Source organism: Haplochromis burtoni, unplaced genomic scaffold, assembly GCF_018398535.1.
Source record: "Haplochromis burtoni strain Fernald_Lab_line unplaced genomic scaffold, NCSU_Asbu1 Contig_310, whole genome shotgun sequence".
NCBI lineage: Eukaryota > Metazoa > Chordata > Actinopteri > Cichliformes > Cichlidae > Haplochromis > Haplochromis burtoni.
This window is the reverse complement of record NW_024582671.1, coordinates 376,149-399,667: the sequence shown is the minus strand read 5'-3', so window position 1 is coordinate 399,667 and position 23,519 is coordinate 376,149. Positions and strand designations below refer to the sequence as shown.

At 49.5% G+C, this 23,519-nt stretch overlaps 2 protein-coding genes across 7 annotated transcripts in view; one reads left to right on the top strand and one right to left on the bottom strand.

The window, feature by feature from the left end:
- Positions 1-23,519, bottom strand: part of LOC102289652 (metabotropic glutamate receptor 7) — a 176,723-nt gene that overhangs the window by 29,503 nt on the left and 123,701 nt on the right. For all 4 annotated transcript variants that reach the window (XM_042228188.1, XM_042228187.1, XM_042228189.1 and 1 more), the window contains exon 8: positions 20,397-21,332. In XM_042228188.1, coding sequence (XP_042084122.1) covers positions 20,397-21,332 — 936 coding nt within the window. The remainder of the gene's footprint in view (positions 1-20,396; positions 21,333-23,519) is intronic.
- Positions 1,675-10,266, top strand: LOC121815803 (metabotropic glutamate receptor 7-like). 3 transcript variants are annotated; one of them, XM_042228193.1, is made up of 3 exons: positions 1,676-2,062; positions 4,150-4,172; positions 8,047-10,266. In XM_042228193.1, the coding sequence occupies exons 1-2, from the start codon at positions 1,708-1,710 to the stop codon at positions 4,152-4,154; spliced, it is 360 nt and encodes a 119-aa protein (XP_042084127.1). In that variant the 5' UTR covers positions 1,676-1,707; the 3' UTR covers positions 4,155-4,172; positions 8,047-10,266. The 3 variants fall into 3 exon arrangements, with proteins under 3 accessions (XP_042084128.1, XP_042084127.1, XP_042084126.1); XM_042228194.1 differs by lacking the exon at positions 8,047-10,266 and having other exon boundaries at positions 1,675-2,062; positions 4,150-4,927; XM_042228192.1 differs by lacking the exon at positions 4,150-4,172 and having other exon boundaries at positions 1,677-2,062; positions 8,047-10,265.

The window sequence follows — 23,519 nt, the reverse complement described above, 5'->3', positions numbered from 1 at the left end:
CATCTGTGTGTCCAGCTCGCACCTGCGGAGGTCTCCCCCCCTTGTGGTGAAGCAAACACATCTGTGTGTCCAGCTCGCACCTGCGGAGGTCTCCGACCCCGAGACCGTGGTCATCAGGGAGGAGCTCGTGTATGTCAGGGTGTCTTTCGCACACGAGGTGCTGACAGATGGCAGGAACCCTCACCTGTGCACACGAGCTGCAGGTGGGGACTGCAGGGATGAAGATACTGTAGATGAGCTGGACACGTGCAGGTGTGTCTGCTGCCACAGCTTTGTAGAAGAAGACGTGCGTGCAGACTGTCATGCAGGTAAACGCCGCGGGCTCATTAAACCTGCGTCAGGTGGTGGTGCAGGGCCTCGTGTTCCTTCAGAGCGCCGCGTAGTTTCTTGCTGATGTGGCGCAGGAAGCGAGCAGCCTTTCTGCGGGTCTGAATATTCTCCCCGCTGCTCCCCTAACTCTCAGCCCCACCCCGCCTGCTGTGACTTCTCCCCGTTAATGGCGTCGCTCAGACTGTGACAGCAGGGCCATAACACATAAAGACAGTGGGCTGAACTCAGTGAAAGCCACTCTGGGAAGCCCATTACAGCACAGCCGTGCCTCTTTATGCATTCTTCCCGGGCCCGTATCGGCCCTCTATTGGGTTCACGGGGCCACGGCTTCGGACACAGGGGCAATATACACACTGCATAAAACATTAATGGCGTGGCTCGGCCGGCTGCCGCTCTCTGCTGCAGGCGAGGGTCGAGAACACGGCGGGTAATAAAACACAATCCTTCACTGGCTCATAAAAAGTGTCGAGAGTTTGCTTCTGAGTGAGGCGAGCTTCCCGAGTCTCTTTACCGCCGCTGACACGAGCGAGCGGCGTGACTGAAATACAGCCGTCACCAGGACGGTACCTACTACACAGCTCTAAAGGGTTAAAGGTCAGAGGTCAGCAGCAGTGGAGATGGATGAACCTCTGCTCGTTCAGGAGTCTCTGAACAGGCTGTTAAGAGAGACAGAGATTGATAACAAGTATGATTCAGTGCAGAGAGGTCTGTTAACACATAGTGAGGAAGAAACACCCAGTGCATCATGGGAATCCCCGGCAGCCTACGTCTATTGCAGCATAACTAAGGGAGGATTCAGGGTCACCTGGTCCAGCCCTAACTATATGCTTTAGCAAAAAGGAAAGTTTGAAGCCTAATCTTGAAAGTAGAGATAGTGTCTGTCTCCTGAATCCAAACTGGAAGCTGGTTCCACAGAAGAGGGGCCTGAAAACTGAAGGCTCTGCCTCCCATTCTACTTTTAAATACTCTAGGAACAACAAGTAGGCCTGCAGAGCGAGAGCGAAGTGCTCTAATAGGGTGATATGGTACTACAAGGTCATTAAGATAAGATGGGGCCTGATTATTTAAGACCTTGTATGTGAGGAGCAGGATTTTGAATTCTGGATTTAACAGGAAGCCAAAACAGGAGAAATCTGCTCTCTCTTTCTAGTCCCTGTCAGGACTCTTGCTGCAGCATTTTGGATTAGCTGAAGGCTTTTCAGGGAGTTTTTAGGACTTCCTGATAATAATGAATTACAGTCGTCCAGCCTGGAAGTAATAAATGCATGAACTAGTTTTTCAGCGTCACTCTGAGACAGGATATTTCTAACTTTAGAGATGTTGCACAAATGGAAGAAAGCAGTCTTACATATTTGTTTAATATGTGCGTTGAAGGACATGTCCTGGTCAAAAATGACTCCAAGGTTCCTCACAGTGTTACTGGAACAAAACACCTCTGAGATGAAACCATTAACTAACCCCGTTCTCCCCTCTCTCTCCCACCAGCTGTACATCCAGACCACCACGCTGACCATCTCCATGAACCTCAGCGCGTCCGTGGCCCTCGGCATGCTCTACATGCCCAAAGTCTACGTCATCATCTTCCACCCGGAGCTCAACGTGCAGAAGAGGAAACGATCCTTCAAGGCCGTCGTCACGGCCGCCACCATGTCATCCCGGCTGTCACACAAGGCCAGTGACCGGCCCAACGGAGAGGCCAAGACGGAGCTGTGCGAGAACGTCGACCCCAGCAGTAAGTACCTGACACCGCACAGTTAGAAGAGCTCATCCAAACACCTCGAGTGACGTCTCAAAGGTTCTGTTTCTCTCACAGAAAAGAGAGCGCTTTCTGAGAGTTAAACCATTTTATCAGATTCATTTTTGGTACTTCGAATGATCTGGAATAAACCCAAACCTCAGGTGTTTTGTTCAGATCATAAATAAAATTCTGCGGCTAAAACGTTTCTTTGAAATTTGAGCATAAAACTGAAGATGTCACAGACTTGTTCCCTGTTGTTCCCGGAGGTGAAACGTTGACCCTGAACACAATGTTTAAATCTGCCTGTGACGAGTCTGTGGAGCCGGCGTGTGTTTGGACGTCCTGATCGCCGCTTTCAGGCAGACACTCACAGTTTCTGTGCTTCAGGCTGAATGAATGAAGCGATGAAAATAAAGTCTGATGCATGTGATCATCAGCTGCTAAGCTACGTTTAGCAGGAAGCAGCAGGAAGGAGAGGAGGGTTTTATTAAATGTTGAACTGTTCCTTTACAAATGCATGAGTGCATGTGCTAATCGTGTCTCTGAATACAAACCGGCTTTTATTTTTGCAGCCCTGTCTCCAAGAACTAACGTTTATATGCTGAACACCAGCGTGGGTCTAAAGCTGCGTGATGATTGGCTCGTTAGGATACATTAACGGCCTCGTTGTCCTCGTTAGCGTCTCTCCAAACTTCTGAAATACATGAAAAGTCTGATTTTCAGGATCTGTGGGGCGGATTAGCAGCTGATCTCACAGAAAGCAGGGAGTCTGTGTTTGAATGAGCTCCAGTTAATACTGAGAAATCTGAGACATGGATTTAATGTAAAGGCTGAAGAGGACGACTCTGCTGATTCCTGTCATTAACTGAACACGCCCACAGTTTTAATCCATGAGCTAAATGTCTGTAAGAATAATCCATCTGAAACAGAAGCACACGCAGTACGGCTCACGCTGAGCGCTGCCCCTCAGCAGGCTTCCTAACGCTGGCCAATCAGAAGAAGGTGGCCTTAAAGAGACAGAGGATGAACTAGCGAGCTGCACCAAAGTCCGGGGCGTTTTGAACTGTGACTCATGCAAAGCTGCTCCAGCAGAGTGTGAGATAAGAGATATTTAACCTTTACCATCGTGAGGTAACACCGCTCCCAGGGTGGAGCTCCGTGAGCCCCGCAGCCACCCCGACCACCTCGCCACCAGGCCTAGGCGTCTTTTCTGGGAGGGCTGCTGCTCACTAACTCTGGGCCACATGTAACTTTAGTTCCACAGAGACGCTGAAACAACAGGTTTATCAGTCATTCCTTCATCAAAGTGACGAATCGTTTTCAAACAGTAAACTCGCCGGTATGGGTTCACACTCAGACGTGTCGACGATGGACCGTCGCTCTGATCGTTCTCCTCTCAGAACAAATCAGCTGAACATATCAAACCAAGAAACGTCTCTGTGACATCATCAGTGACATCATTCAGACTGATGATGCTGGAGTGAACGGGGCTGCACGGCATGCTCTGCTCTGTCCTCCAGTGCATGGAGCAGAAATCCATCTGAGCCAGAAACGACGTTTACAACATTTTTTCTGCTTTCGTGGCGAGCTGATGTCACCTCGTCACAGGTTTCATCACCCGCAGGCGCAGCCTGACAAAGGACCGGAAGTTCCCTGTGGGCGGAGCCAATCACCATCACATGACAGGAAGAGGCGGCTGACAGCAGACCAAACTGAGCTCGAGGTCATTAATGCTTCAGCGTGAGCTCACAGGCTGCAGCTACACGAGTCCTAACAGGAAGTCAGCCATTCTGGAGACACCTAAATGTCCTCGGAGACGTCCTGAACTCGATCACAGCTGCTCTGAGTGACGCTAAAGGAACGCGAGGTGGGAACGAGCAGGTGCAGGACGAGGATGCGCTCCTGACGCCGCTGAGAAACGCCGCAGTAATAGCAGAGTCAGCGGAAAGCTTCGGCTCGCAGCTTCTCAGAAATACAAAGTGCACAAGTTGAAATTACATGTCTGTGTGATCAAATTACCAGCTCACAGTGGGGTTCCCTCTGGGACCACTCACCAAATCATGTTTTTCTCCCCCTCACAGGCTAATTTCATAATTTATCAGAGGTAAGAGCAAATTAATCTTCTGCTTCTGCTTTGCTGTCCCGACCTTGATCCATTTTCTCCTGGAGGTCTGAGGAGGAGGAGAGAGACCCGAGTGGGGAGGGGATGTAAAAGTGACGTCCTCGGCTCTTTACCGCCCTCTTTCAACCGACTTTAACTTTTACACGAGGAGGTTGTAGCGTGGCGCTCCGAGCGGCAGATTTAAGGCCGTCCTCCGGTGCTTTAACTGCACGTCCGACCCCCGGTGACCTCTGGGGTTCCTGCGCCGCTCCTGAGTCCATCAGGATGTAAAGTGTGCAGCTGTTGAACCTGCTGTGAAACATCCAGCCGACGCAGCAGGCCTTCATCCAGCTATGGGCTCTGCACGTGCTCAGAGAGTGTCCCAGTCATGGCCAATCCAGAGCTCCCAGAGCCCCCGTGAGACCACTGTGTCCGCCACCTCACCCGGGACCCTGACACAGCCCACCGGGCTTTCGCCACACCGAGTGATCGGGCAGATCGAGGAGCCTAAGTTTGGTTGTTTCCTGATGTGCAGGATCTTCCTGTTGAACCTCTGAAGCCCCTCCCGAGACCCCTGACGCAGAGACGGCTCTGCCTCAGTGAGCTAATTTAATACACCATGTCACCAGGAGAAAGCGCGCATGTAGCTCCTCCCACACCACAGACGTCAGGATTTAAAACGTATGCTTGATTTGTGGAGCTGCATTAAAGAAATATAGACACAAATGGGCACCAAGTCCAGAATCAGCAGCCGTGGTGGTAACGTGACCCGAAAAGACAGTGTGCTGCGGTGTTGGGCGTGTCGTTGTGGGAGAGAACTATGTGGCGACCAGTGACGATGGTTGGAACTACTTGTTGAGGGCTTCTCGTTTTGGTCCGTTGACAGAGGCCGGTGGGTTCGGCGGCGGCTTCTAGTGTGTTCGCGCAACTGACCGGCCGGGTGGTTCGTGGTATGGTCGCGGATTTAAAACGTATGCTTGATTTGTGGAGCTGCATTAAAGAAATATAGACACAAATGGGCACCAAGTCCAGAATCAGCAGCCGTGGTGGTAACGTGATCCACGCACGCGTATCGGCTCGAACAAGAGGCTGTAACTGCAGCTCGCACGCCGCCTGTGCAGGCGTGGCGTTTCTGTAACGTGCTGAGCTCTCTGCTCTTCATGATGGCAGATGTGAAGCCCACGAGTACAAATGCAAACATCAGCTTTCAGAGTCCAGAGTTCCTCAGTGGCCGTGACGGCGGTCGTCTGCAGGGTCTGTCAATAAGAATCACTCCTGTCCTCGTCCTGCAGACATCGCAGAGGAGACGCCAGAGTCTGAGAAACAGTGGCGGTAAAACCGGGTCCTGGTCTGATTGATTAATCTGGATCAGCTTCAGCTGCTCTCAGTAAAACTCGGGACGCTCCTCGAGGCGCCGTGGCTGTAACCATAAATAATGACACCCCCGCGGGAAAACCTCAGTGGCGCAGCCCGAGGCCCCGTCATAATTACAGCACATCAGTCACTGTAGTTAGTTATGGCACACCGGGGGGGGGCAGAGCCATCTGTGGGCCGGCCTACGCTCGCCACTCCGCCTCCCCTCTCATTCGGCCTCGAGCGTCTCAGCGCTCCCCTCCTCCTTCACTTTGTAAATCCTCTCTTTCCTCCTCCTACTCCTCACCTCCGTCGCCATCCTCCCCGCTCCTCCAGCTGATTCCACCACAAAGACCGCTTTCTCGCTGTCTCTCCATCCTGCGATACGAGGCCTCGCCGCCTCTCTCTCCACGCCGCCAGCAGAGGCTGAGATGAACGTTTATTTTTGGAGCGATTTGACTTCCCAACACTTCCGCGGTCTGTGAGTCAGCAGCTGTGAAAACAGCCCAGTGCAGCAGCACGCCGAGGCCAGAGATGGCCGACTGATCCATGACAGGACCGCGGCGGATCTCTGAGCGTCGTGACGGTAATCAGATCCTCGTTAGTGGGCCTCATGTGACCACACCCCCAAACAGCCTGTAGGAAAACCGGCGGTAGTATCTTGTGTTTCCAGCAGGGGGAGCAGCCACAGGTGAAGCTCATCAATTATTCCTGTTGATATTCTGTCATTGAGCTGAGCCTGTGTGTAAAAGTGTGACACAGGTTTGTATACACGCGTGTGTGAAAGGTCATACAGACTGGCGCTTTCTCTCCTCTGTAACGATGAGGCCGAGAGCGACCAGCTCCCTGACCGATGCTCCTCAACGAGTAATCTCTCTCTCTGCACGGAGCAGAAATAAACGTGTTTCCCAGACGTCGGATTTTTGGGGTCTGCGAGTTTTCTGAGACGCTTTCAGCTGCGTTAAAGGAGACTCATTATCATTTAATCTGGAACCATTATTTTAGGCTTAATTATAGCCAGACTGACTGTTTATGATGAGTGTTGCACAGAAACAGTCTGACTGCAGACGGGGGGGTGGGGGGAGAATGAACAGAAACGTCTTCTTTTTTTTGACTGAGTTAATTTATTCGGTTATCATCAGGCTCCGCCCACCGCTGTCAGACGAGCTGGAGATGTTGCTCCTGAATGTGAATGAGACACAAAGTCAGAGCGGCTGCTCAATATGCAAACGCAGCCGTTTTCTCTTTTATCTGCCACGATTGATGGCGGCTCCTGGTTCCCAGCCATTCGTCACCGGACGAATGCTGAGGGTCAAGTGCCAGCGGGGGGGCTGCAGCAGGGAGATATGGAGGTGGTGGAGCTGCACAGCTCACCTTGAACCCCTCGAACACGTCACGCTCAGCTTCCTGCGTCATTCAGGAGCCGTGTGCTAACTCTGCAGAGCTTCAGCACCGACACGGATCAGGTGTCTGCAGGAGCTCGGCTGGACCGCACGCCCACAGCAACGCACCATATTTACTCAGAGATAAATCCACAGCAGGGAACAGATGTTACAGGTTTGTGCTACAAACGAGCAACGTGGCGAGTGCTTTAATGAAGAGAGCGAGATCGAGTGTTACAGGCAGGAACATGTTAGAGACTGATCCTTGAGTTTATTCCAGGTGCAAAACACAGAATATTTCAATGAACTCTAATAACAATGTTTGCGTCACACAGCCAACAGTACAGCAGCATGTTTGCCGTCCTCCATCAGAGGCTGAAGCTCGTCGTAGGACTGCCACCGCGGGCCGACACCTGAACACGCGTTTGATTCACGGCTCAGCGAGCTGTTAGTGAAACACCTGCAGCTGGAGGTGTTCTCCAGGTCTGTGGGCACGTCATGTTGAAATGACGGCGCTGTTGTGGGGGCGTAATCCATGAAATCTACGGCATGGAGACACGAGGCAGGCTGTTCCCACTGAGTACAAGTACAAAAACACACAAAAGTACACAAGCCTTTCAAACATCCATGAACTCTTTATTTACCAGCGTGTATTTACAGGCCCGACGGACGTCTTTCGTCAGTTTGGCTTTAAATTTAAAACCGTTTGAATTTTGCAGTCATTTGAAGATTTGCTTCTAAGATGGTAAATAAAGGGTTAAACGCATTTTTCCAAGATGTGAAGACTCTACTGAGCATGTGCAGATGAATGATCCCTCACAGATTCAGTCTTTTCATCAGCTGCCATCTTTCCATCTTCAGCTCTTTAGCGCCACCTGTGGCTCAAAGTTAGACCCACCGCAGCGGCTGATCGGTCGACCCTCAGATAAGCCCACACTCCTTTTGTTTCTCCCTCTGCTGCAGATGCTTTTGAGTTATGACCTCTCACCGTCCCGTCCTCCCTGCTGAGAGTTCATAATTCAAGCCTTACTTACCCGAACGTCTGTCATCACCTCATCCCTGCTCCATCATTAACCTTCATCTCTGCTCTTCAAGCAGCCGTGAGGACCGAATCTGACCTCTGTGTCTCCTGCCGTCCCCAGGTCCAGCAGCTAAGAAGAAGTACGTGAGCTACAACAACCTCGTGATCTAACGGCGCTCCTCCGTCACTGCAGAGCGAGATGTCTGATCTCCTGCAAGAAGGACGAGCAACGGGAGAAAAGCGGCGACGTGCAGGACTTTTTCTTTCTCTTCTTTTGGTCTCATGTGCTTCACCGCCCATCGGAGACGTTCAGGTGCAAAGCGGAGCGTGGTGGGACGACCTCTGAACTCTGACCCCTCCAGGTCGAGAAAAGCTCCAGAAATAAAAATCTAATTGTTTTGTTGTTGAAGTGATGCCAGTGGTTGTGAGGTCGAACACGGCGGATGCATCGGGCGGCGATGACTGGGCGGCGCCGATGGGCTCCGTGCCGCCGGTGATGTCAAACGAAGTGTGAGCCCGCCCCCTCGTGTCTCTTTATGTACTTCCAAACTGCAAGTTCTCACCTTCCTGTCCGCGTGTGTAGTTCTTTATGGCTTATATGTCGGCCTCTTTCCGTTGGTTTGATTTCTGTTGGTTTGTAAGACGGCTGCGGTTGCCATGCCGACGACAGATGTACTTTGCTTCTCGGTTTTATTGAAGCCATATTCTTCTTCGCTCGGAGATTTGGAGGGCTTCGCTCGCGCTGCCACCTGGACTCACATTTTTATCCTGCAAACGTGAGAAAAAAAAGCCTCTGAAAACAAAGTTTTTATGACTCGCTCGGCTCGTTTGCTCCTGACTACATATCCCAGAATGCACTGGGCTGCATGCAGGAAACAGCTGCAGGGCTGAAGGCAGCAGAGAATTTTACAGTGCCCGCTCTGGGGGTGTCTGCTGGCAGTTAGCCACTGTGTAGCCTCGGAGCGGTACCTGCACCGTCCTGACCCCAGTCCTCTTACTCCACCCACACCCCTGCGGGTGGAGTAAGAGGACTTATTTTACTCTTTCTTGGACTTGGCCTGTTCCCATCAATCAGGGACCAAACATGGTTTTATTGTCCCCCTGAAAAAGACAAGAGGTCGTTTCAAAAATACACAATCATTGAAATAGACTTCTTTAATAAACATGATTAAAAAATATCATACCTGAGCTGCGTGGTCACACACCCTGCAGCTCCACCCTCAGCCTCTTTTACCAGCTACTACAGCGTTTACCCAGCACAGTTTAGTCATTAAAAAATCTTCACGGTGGAAATCAGAGTTTAAAAAACGGATGAAATCCAAACAGTGAAACAGAGTAAAAGAGGTTGAAGCCTTTTGGAGAGTCGTGCTCCATTTTTATTTGCTTATATGTCGACGATCTGATGCTCTGAAAGTTAAAACGAACGACTGGGAGCGCCGAGACCTGCTTTACCCTCTGCTTCCTGTTTGGACCTCAGTCACGCCGGCCTGGAGATGGTTCCTCGCACGAGCAGATTAACGAGGTTTATTCCAGGTGAGAATCAGCTGAATGAAGCAAACCGTCAGTGTTGTGGAGAAACGGCGTTTTCAGAGGCTTTGACAAACACAGCAGCAGGTCTGAAATCTGACCGTTCAGCTGGCCGTGACACGGAGCCAAAACAGTTTTTAAGTGTTTTTAAAGCCGTTCGTGGTCACCTGATGAAACATTCCCTCCCCAACATGCGTGTTCTTCTCCACACACTGTTTGTAGGTGTTTGATGGCGGCGGTGGGGGTGAGGGGCAGACCCTTACCCCGAGGGAGCCTCCTTCGGTCCAGGCTGAGTCTCTGCTGATTTCATGGACTAAAAAAACCAACTAAAGGTGTCGATGTCGAGGTTGTCAATGCATGCCTGATATGTTTGATGTTGAACCAGAAAAATAAGTTCTGTGCCACAGTCGATCCCACCTGTCTGCTCCGAATCGTCCGTTCTTCGGTTCCTCGGAAACGTTCTCGCTCGGCAGAATGCGGCTTTGTTCGGTTTCTTATTCCCTGCAGGAGAAACACACGGAGAATATATATTTAAAAAAGAAAAACACGTTTTAAAAAGTGGAAGCATGTATGTTTTCTACTGTTTGTACTTGGTATATTCATGTTGCCCTTGCTGCTTATGTGCCAATGTTGTGGGAGAGATTTACATTTGGCCACTCATGCAACTATTCTGTGGTGTCGTCCAAGAATGTATCAACATGAAATAAAACATTTGGTTATTTTTTTTAGAAACGCCGTCTGTGTATCCATGACGACCCTGAAACACGCTCTCGTGTGACCCTTCACAGCAGCTTTGCATGATTCACTGTTCACAATAATCTTCTTTATCTTACAGCCCATCACTTCCTAGTCTAAAAAAAGGCCCCTCCCCCTTCCTTAAATCCAGCTTTCTTCTGATTGGCTGCCTCTTAAGACGCTCCTTAAGATGACCATATAAGAATGTTTCTTCACTATGAGGAAGTCCTGCTCAGCTCGCTTGAGCGGCTGCACGACGCACGCCGTCCGGCTGGTCACCAGCACAGAGAAGCTGCTCTCTGAGTGACTGAGAGCGGCGAAAGACGTGACGTCAGCCTGTGAGCTGCAGCGTCACCTACACATGCGCGTATACGTGCACATGTGCAGTAAAGCAAACAGAATGGAGCTCTGTGTCTGCAGACGGCGAGCCTGGCCTCTCCATGTCTTTATCTCCAACATGGAGATAAGCTGCTGCATGGAGAAAAGATGGAGGTCGGCGATAAGACCACATCTGCCCGGCCATCAGCCAAACGTGGAGGTCAATGGAAGCACTGCCCGTGGTCAGAGAGGTTGCCGCGTCACTGCAAACTCGCAGACACTCAATGATTTACATGTCGAGGAAATCCGTGAAAGACGCTTCGTCTTGTCTGCTGCCGCGTGGAAACAGCGCACGCTGCAGCTGACCTCGAACACAGCGTTTACACACACCGAACACACGCCCCCCAGAGCACATCCAGGTTATTTATGAGATTATATCCACTGCAAGTGTCACTCGTGTGGACGTGTGAAATGTGTAACAGGTCCACTCAGAATGAACTCCCTGATGCTTCAACCCCCCTCCAAGTGTTCGCTTGAACCCCGCCAGCCTCTCAGAGAGCCTGCGCTCCGTGGTTTACATGTCCCGGTGGAAAAAGGCCGGAATACTGATCCACTTTTTAAAGAGGAAGAAGAAAATCAGAAGAAACAAACTTCTCCCTGTGTGTGTCTTTGCAGTTAGCCCCTCCCCCTGAAGCCCTGCCAGTAACGATAGAGCAGGACTTTGGCCGCCTCCCCCCGCACGTCCTCCTCAGCCTGCCTGAGCCGCAGATAAGAGCGGCTGTGGGGAGGGCTCGGCTTCGTGTGGATTCACATAACTAACCTTTGGTGTCCAATTAGATTAGCCGCCGCCAAACCAATTAGTGTTTCTGTGAGGAAGGAGGAGATGCCAGCAGTCGTATTAGCACTGATATCCTCGCAGCAGGCAAACATGCTGACGGAGCTCTTCAGCAGCCACTGCAGTGGAAAATGCAGCTTGTTTGCAATAAGAGAAAAAAGTTTTGGAGCTGGAACAAAAAGCGTCCGGCTTTAACGAGTCAGAGGAGCCTGACAGCGAGGCCGGGTTCATTTCCTGTCCCGAGGAGACAAACGCAGCTCATCCATTAATGAAGCTCGCCGTTTATCGCCCTTCCAGCCAGGACCGCTGCGAGCACCACGAAGCATCGTTTAAAGCAATCAGAGCGGCTTCGCTGTCACGCTCCGGAGCGCTGAGCTCTTTGGGGCGTTTGGGCGGAAACAGGAAGTAAGCGTTGCCACGGTTCAGTAAACTAGTCCCCGGGCGACAGCTTGAATCACCTGAGCACGACTCGTCCCAGGTGAAAGGACAAAGTACAGCACTCTGATGTACACCTCGCTCCACAGACACACACAAGCAGTTACACAAAAACTGTTTGACATATCAGTTAAACCCATAACAGTGACACAGATGTGATGAAAGAGCTGAGATCCATGAAGATCAGCAGCAGGACGACCGACAGCCCAGCTGAAGCACACCTGATTCAGTGTGTTGTTTCCACAGGTAAAGGCAGGGTCACCTGTCACCTCACACTATTATTACATGATACTTATAATATAGCTCCCTGTATTATTGGTCACATGATGTCGAGAGTCCGGATCAGAAAATATTGTGCAGTCAAAAACTGAAGAGAACCATGACTCAACATCTGAACATGACCTGATGCTGAAGCGTAGTTTGGATCTTTTCTTGCTGCTGGTTCGGTTGATATTGTTTGGAGAGCAACAAAACTGCAGCTTCAGAATCAAACACAAAGAAGACGTCAACACAAAGAAGACGTCAACACAAAGCGCCGACCCAACGAAACATCAGAATCAGCGAGCTGTCGGCTTTCAGCTCGTGTCCGTGCCGTCGGGTGAGAAAGGCGACATCTCACTGATTCTGATTCGGGTCGGCGCTTTGTGTTTACGTCTTTGTGCAGAATCCGTGTTCCTGCTCTCATTCACTGTTTTAGCTGTTTGGTGGTTGTTGAAATTTTGTGAGGTTTAACCTGAGATTCTGGCGTTTGGGGCAAAATAAATTTACATTTAAAAATAGATTCGGGGTTTTAATGAATCGATATCGCGTTATCCAAGCTAGAATCGATTGTAATCGATAAATGGATCATCAAAACCCGCCCCTGCTATGAAGGGAAACACAGGGCCTATGGGGGCTGACTCACTGCTGCCCCTGCTGGATGTCAGAGGAACTGCAGCAGGTCAGGAACCTTATTCATGTGATCCAGACTGTTGTCGCTTCATGCCCCCCCATAAAGTTCAGACTACAGCGGCTGAAGAAGAAGAGCTCCTGCATCAGCGTGTAGGCTGAGGAGCACAGAGCAGCCGGCAGTTTAATCACGATGGAAAAAAGTAAAAGAGAGAATAGAAGCTGCAGCCAATCACGTCCCTGTGCTCAGCCTCAGTCCACGCCTCCTCCGCAGCTGTCTCTGCTGATTTCATCATCGCCCTCCAATAACACGCTTCCAAACCTCTCCTGACCTCCAGCCTCTACAAACACAGAATAGCAGCAAAGCATTGAGAGGAAGGATCGACCCCCTGCTGCTGGGACCACCTGCATGTCCTCAGCTCCTCCTCGTGTCCCCCTCATTCACACACACCTGTGGTATAAGTGACAGGACTGCTCTTGTGTCACAGAAGGGTGATGGGCGGGTGTGAGGAGATAAAGAGCAGCTGATGACATCAGCAGGAGGCTGGAGGCAGCCCCACCTAAAGCACAAACTGCTGATTCAGAGTTTCCTCCTTCAGCAGACGTTCATCAGGGATTCTCTGCCTCCTCTGACAAAAAAGGGCCGGTAATGACAAATATTTCAATATTTGAATGTCTACTGTGAGATAAGCCCAACCTCGTGGCGAGGTAATTAAAGCAGCACGAATGGAAATGGACGATTTATCATCGGGAAGCATCACTGACGAGTGACGGCTACGGAACAAAAGTCCGGCTCTGACACGGCGCCGGATGGACGTTATTGCTCGGCGGCATCGGCGTCTGCACTTGATGAGGTCCCCACTGCTATCGGCTCAGAGATAGCAGGTGTCAATGGAAACCAATTTAAGGCGTCCACAGCAAAGCGAGTTATTAACCCGCCTGCCAAAGAACTGTATCTTCCCCTCTCCCTCTTTATTTTGGGAAGAGCGACAGAATGAAAGTGAGAGCAGCGCTTTCAGAAGTCGATTAGCGCTTTGACACTTTGTCTTTTTAAACGCTCGAGTTAGACGCTGAAGCTTCCCAGAGGAGAGGGAGGAAAGACGCTTGTGTCCTTCAAGTGGAAAAGTCAATCACTGTGACTGACGGGAGTCTGGGCCCACACCACCCACCCAGGGCCGCCCTCTTTCTCTCAGCCCCTGCTGCGTGCACGCAGAGGGGTACAGGAAGCCGTCACCACACTTCCTGTTCCAGCATCGCGACGGCCCCAGACTCAGGGCGGACCTTTAACTGATCCAGCGCTCTGTGACCTGAGGGGCCTGTGTCCTTCAAGTGGAAAAGTCAATCACTGTGACTGACGGGAGTCTGGGCCCACACCACCCACCCAGGGCCGCCCTCTTTCTCTCAGCCCCTGCTGCGTGCACGCAGAGGGGTACAGGAAGCCGTCACCACACTTCCTGTTCCAGCATCGCGACGGCCCCAGACTCAGGGCGGACCTTTAACTGATCCAGCGCTCTGTGACCTGAGGGGCCTGCAGAGTGGGAGGAACCAGTTTATTGGTTTTTGGATGGTGGAAAAAGCAAAGAAGCACCACGCAAACGTTTGTGGACTCCAGGAAGCTCTGAGATGGTCCACAGACCACGTTCTCGTGATGAGTCTGGATTAACATGGAAGTTTCACGTCGTGCGAAGCATCGTTTGCTGGTGTCTGGAGAAACACACATTCTCGTTTAGCTGTGTTAGTGAGGACATCTCATTGCTTTCCCTAACCTAACTGTAACCCAGACATCAAAACCACATCTCACACACGTAATGGTTTGATGTTACTGTTGTTTACATGAACATGTGACTAATATCCACACTAATGCACACCAAAAGAAACTATTCAGGGTTTAAAGGTGTCACAGTCTGGCGAGGGCAGACTGTATGAATTGAAAAAAGGACCCAAAATGCAGACTCCAAGGAACAGGGAACAAAACTTGAATGTTAACAAAAAGCGAGCCGTTTAATATGGCTGGTAAAAAAGGTACAAACAAAGGGCAAGGCAAACTGAAGCAAAATTAACACAAACCTAAACTGGGAAATCTAAACAAACAATAAGAAAAACCTAGACAAGGAACTTGGAAGCATAGGAAACATGGCGTGGACAACAGACGACCTGACAATCACACACTGAAAACAGAGGACTTAAATACACAGGAGGTGATTAGGGGAAGTGGGAACACATGGAGGAACAGCTGACTGACATGAGCCTAATGACAGGACAAGGGAAGTGAAACTAAATACAATGAACAAAGAACACACGACTCCTTCAAAATAAAACAGGAAACATGAGACAGACATGATAATACAAACTTGATAACATAAGACGAAGGGTGAGGGAAACTTAAATACAGGGGAAGAAAACACAAGGAGTCTAATAACCTAATGAACAAAATAAACTCAAACTTAAAACGCTGGGTCAAAAGACCCAGGATCATGACAAAACTTGGAGGCAGGAAGGACGTGGTGAGACGCGTTTCCGTGTTTCATGCATGTTTGATTAGGTGTTAAAAACAAATCCAGAGGACAGCTGAAAGTCTCTGCTTCTAAACTTGTGCAGAGCCGATGGGACAGTTCATGTCCAACCACCCGGTCTCTGCGGGAGATGGGACACACTCGACGCCAAAAGGTGGAGCTCCTAATCTGCGACGAGCTGACGCTACGACATGAAGGTTCAAAGAAACCCCAAAAATAAAAGCTGCAGAGATGCAGCAGCGTCGTTGGCATTCGGCGCATGCTTCGCTGAAACCACACTTCTGCCTCCTCTCGCAGCTCGCTGCGCTCGCAGAGATGTTCATTTTCAGATTTCACACTTGATTTAGAGCCAAACCAGCAACATTTAGAACTCAATCAATCTTCCTGTTTTACATACAACCTGAAAGAGCCGTAATTTTCCAATCAGCCTCAGCAGTTGCTGCTGTCACTTCCAATGTATCGCAACATCCCCCAAAACCTTCAAGACTGTGAGCAAAGCCCACTCGGTATTAAAGCGGCATGCAGCGCTGCAATATCAAACCAGCCAGCGCCTCACATTCCCTGCAGAAGCCTCTAAATCTTCCAGCAGAAGCACAGCATCAGCCGACCCCGCCTCATCCCCAGCACTGCGTTATTAACGTGAATATCAACAGACTCTCCCAGTGAGGTGCATCCAGCTCGCTGGCGCCCTCATCCATTCTGCTATCCTCCCTCTGCACACATCATCTGTTTTGGGCTCCTGGGCCATACATCAATGTGGCGGGCCAGAGAAAAGCTCTTTAAGTTGCATAAACACAATGTCGCCCGGGCACCCACCAGCTGCCCGTGATGGATGGGACCGCACACAGAAGAGGGAGCCGGATCCATCCAGGAGCTGACGGCGGAGCAGCGCCGAGCGGGCGGAGAGGCTGCGTGGTCGGCGCTGACGCTGAGGCCGAGCTGCAAAGAGGACATTAATCACGCCGGCCTCGGCCTGACTGAGCCTTTCACCCAAACGCTGCGCTCCAGGGATGGTTACTCTACGCTGCTCGAGCGTTTGTTTCTTCCTCGCTAATCGCGGCGACCAAACCTGCTCCGATCCATCAGCTGGTTACCGTAACAACAGGTGTGACGAATACGCGCAAAAAACAAAAACCTGCACAAACTACAGACACCTTCAGAGGCTCGACAGCAACCGACCGACGAGTACAGGTCACTGATCAGGAAGAGGACTGCACACTCATCAGCTGAGCTGAGCAAAGCTCCTCTAATCCAACCACAGAGATATGAAGCTATGAGCAGAGCAGGTCCAAAGAGCCAATCAGAGAGCAGGATAAGGCTATCATCAGAGTCTGCAGACAGAAGACACCTGAAATAATCCTGTTATATTCATCTAAAAACTGCAGAATTTAGAGTTTTGGATTCGACTACTTACTGATGTTTTTGTAAAAAGTCTTTGCTGTTGAAATGTTGCTGGAATACTGTGGGAATACTGTGGGAATACTGTGGGAATACTAGGAATACTGTGGGAATACTGTGGGAATACTGTGGGAATACTGCGGCTCTGACACGGAGCCGCACGGATAAAAGAAACGAGCTGAGCAGACTAAAAGCTTCTTCGCTGTGCAAAGGACGAATGAGACTGCAGCAGAGGTGTGACATCACAGACAGGTGTGATGTCACAGGCCGCTAGCTTACTGCAGGCCAACGGAAGATCGGCAAGCTTTCCTGCTCTGCGATTGGCTGCTGTTACAGAGATAGCGGGAAACAAAGATCCCGCCCACCTGGCACTGAAGTGTCTGAGTGAGTCTTGCCTCACTGGTTTAAACCCAACAAATACAACCTGTGCTGTGTGTGTGTGTGTCTGTGTGTAGGAGGATAAGAACATGAAGAAGAAAACACAAAAACAAAAAACTAATTCCTCCTACACTGTAACAGACACTAATGAAACCACATTTTGCGCGCGCGCGCACACACACACACACACACACACACACACACACACACACACACACACACACAAACACATTTTTGCACACACACACCTTCGTTACATCACTCCATGTTGTCCCCTTTCCTTCCTTCATCCTTTACTTGCTGCTGCCTGAATCTGTATTTGCATGTTGAAATTGTGTGTGTGTGTGTGCGGTGTGTGTGTGGTGTGACAGAGCAGAGTCTTCTCCTTCCTCATCTTATTCTGCTCCAGAGCAGCAGGTAATAATAAGCACAAAGGCCAGTATGTTACTGCTGCCTCTCATTCTCAATGTCCACCCCAAAAAGCCTCTCACTCACTCACACACACACACACACACACACACACACACACACACACACACACACACACACCTGTTTGTACTCATGTATCTGTGAGGACTCTGCTCCTGTGTTTCTGACGTTTTGACTCCTTAAATCAGGGGTGTCAAACTCAGATACACAGTGGGCCAAAATTCAAAACTGGAACAAAGTCGCGGGCTAACGTTAATATTTATTAAATATATTTATTCCTCCAGATATAAGAATGAATCTTTTCTTATGGACTCAAACAAGTTTTGCTGAAAAACTGAATATGGAACAAGCAAAGCCTAATAATAAACAATATATATATTAGCTGTATAATAGTAGGCCAGCTCTGATAGTAATTTGTATGGCTTCGCGGGCCAAATGTAATTAAGGCTGCGGGCCAAATTTGGCCCACGGGCCAGAGTTTGACACCTATGCTTTAAATGTTTCTCTCGCTCTAACTCAAAATAATAAGACTCACCTGACCTGTTTTGTTTTGTGATATATCAAAGGTGAGGTTGTTGTGTGTGTGTTGTCTTCATGATGCATTCTGCAGCATTGTTGCCTCTCACACAGATCAGATTTTTATGATATTACTGCTTTCTTTAATCAAACATGTTTTGGACATCGTGGCTCCGTTAGCAGATGAAGAACCCTCCGTCTATTCTGAGGACAAACTACAGCCCCCACAATGCTGTGAGGCATGTAAACAATGTGTGTTTCCGTTTGTGTTTTTAGTGTTTCTCTTATTGTTTTTAGTGAAGTCTGTGAAAGCAGCAGAACTCTGTGAGAGCGGCTCCAGCCTGCAGTGAGTCATCGATGCTCAGGTGAGCCGCCGCTGATTACGGCGAGGGCGAAGGAAACCGAGAAACAGGCAGACTCTCAGGCAGCTTCTGACCTCTGTGGTTCTACTTTGGTTTGAATGAACATCAGATGTGATGAAACAAAGGGAGGAGCGGCTGCAGCGTCTCTGCAGTCAGACTAATGCTCTGTTTCATCAACAGACACGAGGAAGCTTTGAATCACCTCAGGAGACGACGACCCCTCTGAGGGACACACTTTACCTAATTATGACTTCATCAGATTTTTACTGCTGAACAAACCAGATAGAAAATAAAGTCAGGAGCACCAGCCCACTGTGGACGGGCTTCAGCGAGGCCCCCGGGAACTGAGACTGAACTGTAACTAAACTAGACCAGCCAAAGCGATGCTAGTTTTAGTGTAATGAAAAACAAAAAGTTGAACTCTGCTCGACTCCTTTTTACAGCTTCTTGTTGCTTCTGCGGATGGAGGGAAAATCAGCGAGCCCTGTCTGCATTTTATTTTACAGTCATATTACTGCACGTCTCTAATCCCACGCCTGCCTTTGGATTCTTTACCTGCAGGTGAGACGCCACAGGTACACTGACCTCTGACCTCTGACCGCAGACAAAGCAAGCATACAAATCACAACATGACCAAAAATGGCTGAGACACAAAACTGCCCGACAAAGAGGGACAAGAAAGCGAAATGACAAAGTCAAAATACATACAGAGCTCACAAACACAAAGACCCAGAAAGACTCAAGAACCCTGAAGGAACCGGACAAACAACAAGACCTACTGGGAAAGACAAAATACTAGATCTCAGGCTCCAAACAGCCACGCCCTCCTGCTTTACATCAAACAGCCTAAAATCACCGGACGTGTCTCAAAAGAGCCAAAGTCAGAGGCAAAAACCTGCTGAGGAGACAAAAAAGGACCAAATGCCCAGAAAACAAAACCACAGAAAGCAAAAAGACAAATACAGTGAAGTATGTTGATGACCACCGTGATGACATCATCGTGGTGATGTCACCCTGTAGGGTGGAGGTAGAGAAGTTGTCCCGCTGGTGCTCACAGAAGAACCAGAAGCTGAACGACCCTAAGACCAAAGAACTCATCATGGACCTCAGGAGGCACAGACAGCTCCCCTCCTCCCTCGTTATAAATGGAGAACAGGTGGAATCTGTCTCCACCTTCAGGTTTCTCCTCTGATCTCACCTGGACCCACAACACCATCTCCGTGGTAAAGAAGGCCCAGCAGCGGCTGCGCTTCCTTCATGTCCTGAGAAGAACCTGGACCAGGAGCTGCTGCTGGTCTTCTACCCTCCTCAGTGGAGAGCGAGGTCTCCTCCTGCCTGGTGTTTGTACTCAGGGGCCACGACTGAGAGCAGGAAGGCTGCACAGAGGGTCATTAACACCGCCCAAAAATCATTAGGTGCCCTCTGACGTCCCTGGAGGCCATCGCCAGATCGACCTGTCTCAGGTAAACCAGGGCCATCACAGGTGACCCCTACACCCCGCCCACCACCTATTCGACCTGCTGGCCTCTGGTCAAGCTTAAGCTCAATCAGGTCCCACAGCTCCAGACTCACTAACAGCTTCTTCCACTGGGCCATTCGGACTTAACAAACAATATGTATACATATATCACATTGTATGATTTGTTATATGTATACATATATATACACATATAAACAAAACACCCAGCACGCCCCTGCGGGCAGTTTATCCTTCAAGCTCGGGTCCTGCAGTATCTTAGCTGTTCCCAGGACTGCGCTCTTCTAATGCAGCACTACGGACAATACCATATTATATATATTATATACGCACACGCACACACCACACACACACACACACACACACACACATACATATATACATATATTTATATATATATATATGTATGTATATGTATATATATATATATATATATATATATATTAATGATTCATTAATCATTCCAAAAAAACAAAAGTGCAGCTTGCACGTATCAGTCACACTTTCAGCCAGGAGACTTGGGGTTGATCCTCTGTGGAGATGTTATTGGTTAGGTGGTTGGTACCAAGCTGCTGATGTTGGCAGAGTTAACATGACGCAGAAACTTCATCACCAATATTTTCACAAATTAAAACATCCAAAACTGTAAGTCAGTCTTACCTTTTCTGCCGACTGCGCCGTGCCAAAGAAGATGGGGATGAAGGCCAGCCACACGATGCAGGTGGTGTACATGGTGAAGCCGATGGGCTTGGCCTCGTTAAAATTCTCCGGGACCCCACGGGTCTTTATGGCGTAAACAGTACACGTCACCATCAGTAAGATGCTGTAACCCAACGAGCAGATAATCTGGAGATCCGTGATGTCGCATTTCAACACCCCTCGAGCCAGATCGGGGTTGAGGGTCTTCTGCTCGTCGTAGTCTATGATGGTGTTGGGCGGGTCCACCCCGAACCAGATTAACACCCCTAAGAGCTGGACCGAGATTAGGCTGGAGGTGATAGCGAGCTGCGAGGTGGGACTGATCAGCCTCGGCGGCGTCACAGACTTCTTGCCCTGCTCGAAGATTCGGTAGATGCGGTTGGTTTTGGTGAGGAGGGCGGCGTAGCTGATGCACATCCCCAGACCGAGGAAAATCCTTCTAAACGAGCACACGCCGACATCTGGCTTGGCGATCATGAGGAACGTGATGATGTAGCACAGAAATATCCCAGTCAGGAGGACGTAACTCAGCTCCCTGCCAGATGCCCGGACGATCGGCGTGTCGTTGTACCGTATGAACGTAGCCATGACGAAGATTGTCGCGATGATGCCCAGCATTGCCAGGAAAACCGGAATCACCGCCCAGGGCGAGTGCCACTCCAGCTTTGTGATGGGGATGGGCTGGCAGAACGTGCGGTTGGCGCTGGGCCTCATGTTGTAGGAGCACAGCTTGCAGGTGAACTCGTCGGGCTGGAACTGGTATCCGTCGCAGGGCTCGCAGTGCCAGCAGCAGGGCATGCCTTTCACCACCTTCTTCCTCTCGCCAGTTTTACAGGGAAGGCTGCACACGGAGGTGGGAACCTCCTGTTCTCCTCGAGGCCACTGCATGTCCTCCTTCTGGAGAGAGAGCATGGAGACAGTGAATGGTTAGATCAGCGCCCCAACATATTCTCACTGCCAACTCATCAGAAACCGCTGCTCTTCATGTTGTAACACAGGGTCATTTTCTCAGGTAGGTTAGGAGGCAGGTGGAGTACCAGATGTAGTTTAGACCAGCAGTCCCCAAGCCCTGGGCCACAGACCGGTGTCAGTCCGTGAGTCGTTTGGTGCCGGGCTGTGAGAGTTGAGGCTTGGGTGTGAAATCTATGGTGTTCAGGGTTATTGTTAACTCTGTTTCCCTGGGTCTGTTCCTGTGTGTTACGAATAAATCTTTCTTTTTTTGGTACTGGTTTTATTTTGTTGTATTGTATTTGTTGTATTCGCGACACCTTAAAGGCCGGTCTGTGAAAATATTGTTGGACATAAACCGGTCCGTGGCGCAAACAAGGTTGGGACCGCCGGTTTAGACCAGTGCTTCCCAACCTTTTGGAGCCACGGCACATATTTCACATTAGATAAATCACACCACAGAAGCAAAATGTCACAAAAATCATTTGATCGTTTTCTGCCTCGCACCAGCCTCGGTTTGTCCCCAGGATACCTGTTTTGCTTTGCTTTCACTGCTCATGCTACGGCCTTCATCTGGGTCGCAGTTTTCTCCAGGACCAGGTCTCACGGACTACGTTTTCTTTTCAAACATTTATCTGGGATTACGCTATTACGCACTGCGTCGTCTCACAGCATGACGATTTTGTAATTTCTTCTTCATCTTCTTCTGTTTTACTGGCAGTTGGCAACCCATTTAATTAGAGCAGATAGTTGTACTGCCCTCTAGTGGAAGAGAAGGTAATTGTTCCGCCTATTACTCACGCCGATGGCTTAGAGCAGGGGTGTCGAACTCCAGGCCTCGAGGGCCGGTGTCCTGCAGGTTTTAGATCTCACCCTGGGTCAACACACCTGAATCACATGATTAGTTCATTACCAGGCCTCTGGATAACTTCAGGACGTGTTGATGAGGTCATTTATCCATTTAAATCAGCTGTGTTGGATCAAGGACATCTAAAACCTGCAGGACCTGGAGTTCGACGCCTGTGGCTTAGAGTACTACAGTGTTCCCTCGTTCTAAACCCACAATAGGTGAAATCCACGAAGTAGCAGCTTTATTTTTTACAATTATTATGGATGTTTTGAAAACTCCTCACTACACACTTTATACACTTTTCTCAGACAGGCATGAACATTTTCACACTTTTCTCTCTTGTTTAAACTCTCAAAGTTCAAACCTTTGTAGAAAGTCCAGTATTATAGGATGAAACCAAAGATCAAACCCTGTTTTCAGGTCCAGAACATGGAATAGAGCCGCTGCCAGAGAATTCAACATTAATGAATCACTAATGAATCAGTGGAAGTGGAGGAAGCAAGAAGAATGAGCTGAGTAAAATTTGACTTATCTGACTGTTTTGTTTCGCTTAATGTGCCTTATAAGCCGGAAAATACGGTAACTTCTACCTGCCTTTAGTCCAAATCTTTGTGCGATGGTTAGCATCTTCCTGCCGCAGGAGACTTTGACGGAGCAAACGTTTCATCGACATTGGTGTTTGTTGGGAGAAAACCTACAAACATGCAGCACTTCAGAGTCACACTGCTAGCATCGAAGATTTAAGTAAATTTGACAAGCTGAACGCGTTCTGCACTGGACACGGCACGAGAGTGAGTGACAATGGTCTACAGCCAATCAGGACGCAGAACACAATGCGCTGCAAAAAACAACAACAAAAAAAGGCACCACATCCAGAGAAAGACACCAACAACCCATCGCTCACAGGCTTTCAGTAACAGTCAGTGTCTCTGGTGTTACATGTCTACATTTGGGTTTTATATCTTGACCACTGCTCGCAGCGGCTCACTGGATCTGCTGGTTTCTACTGATGGCACTATAGGTCTTTCAACCCACTCTCATCATCAATGTGTTTTTTTGTGTTGTTGCTTTGATGCGCTGACATTATTGTCCACCAAGACATAACCTGCCAGTGTTAGAGACCTGAAACCTGTCTTAGGGGTTGCAGGAGCAGGTTATGCCAGGGTCCTGTTTGTGGAATTTAGTTCGGCTTTTAACACCATTGTGCCTGAACTTCTTTCCTCCAAACTCTCCCAGCTCAGCGTGTCACCAGCTACCTGTCAGTGGATCACCAGCTTCCTGACAGA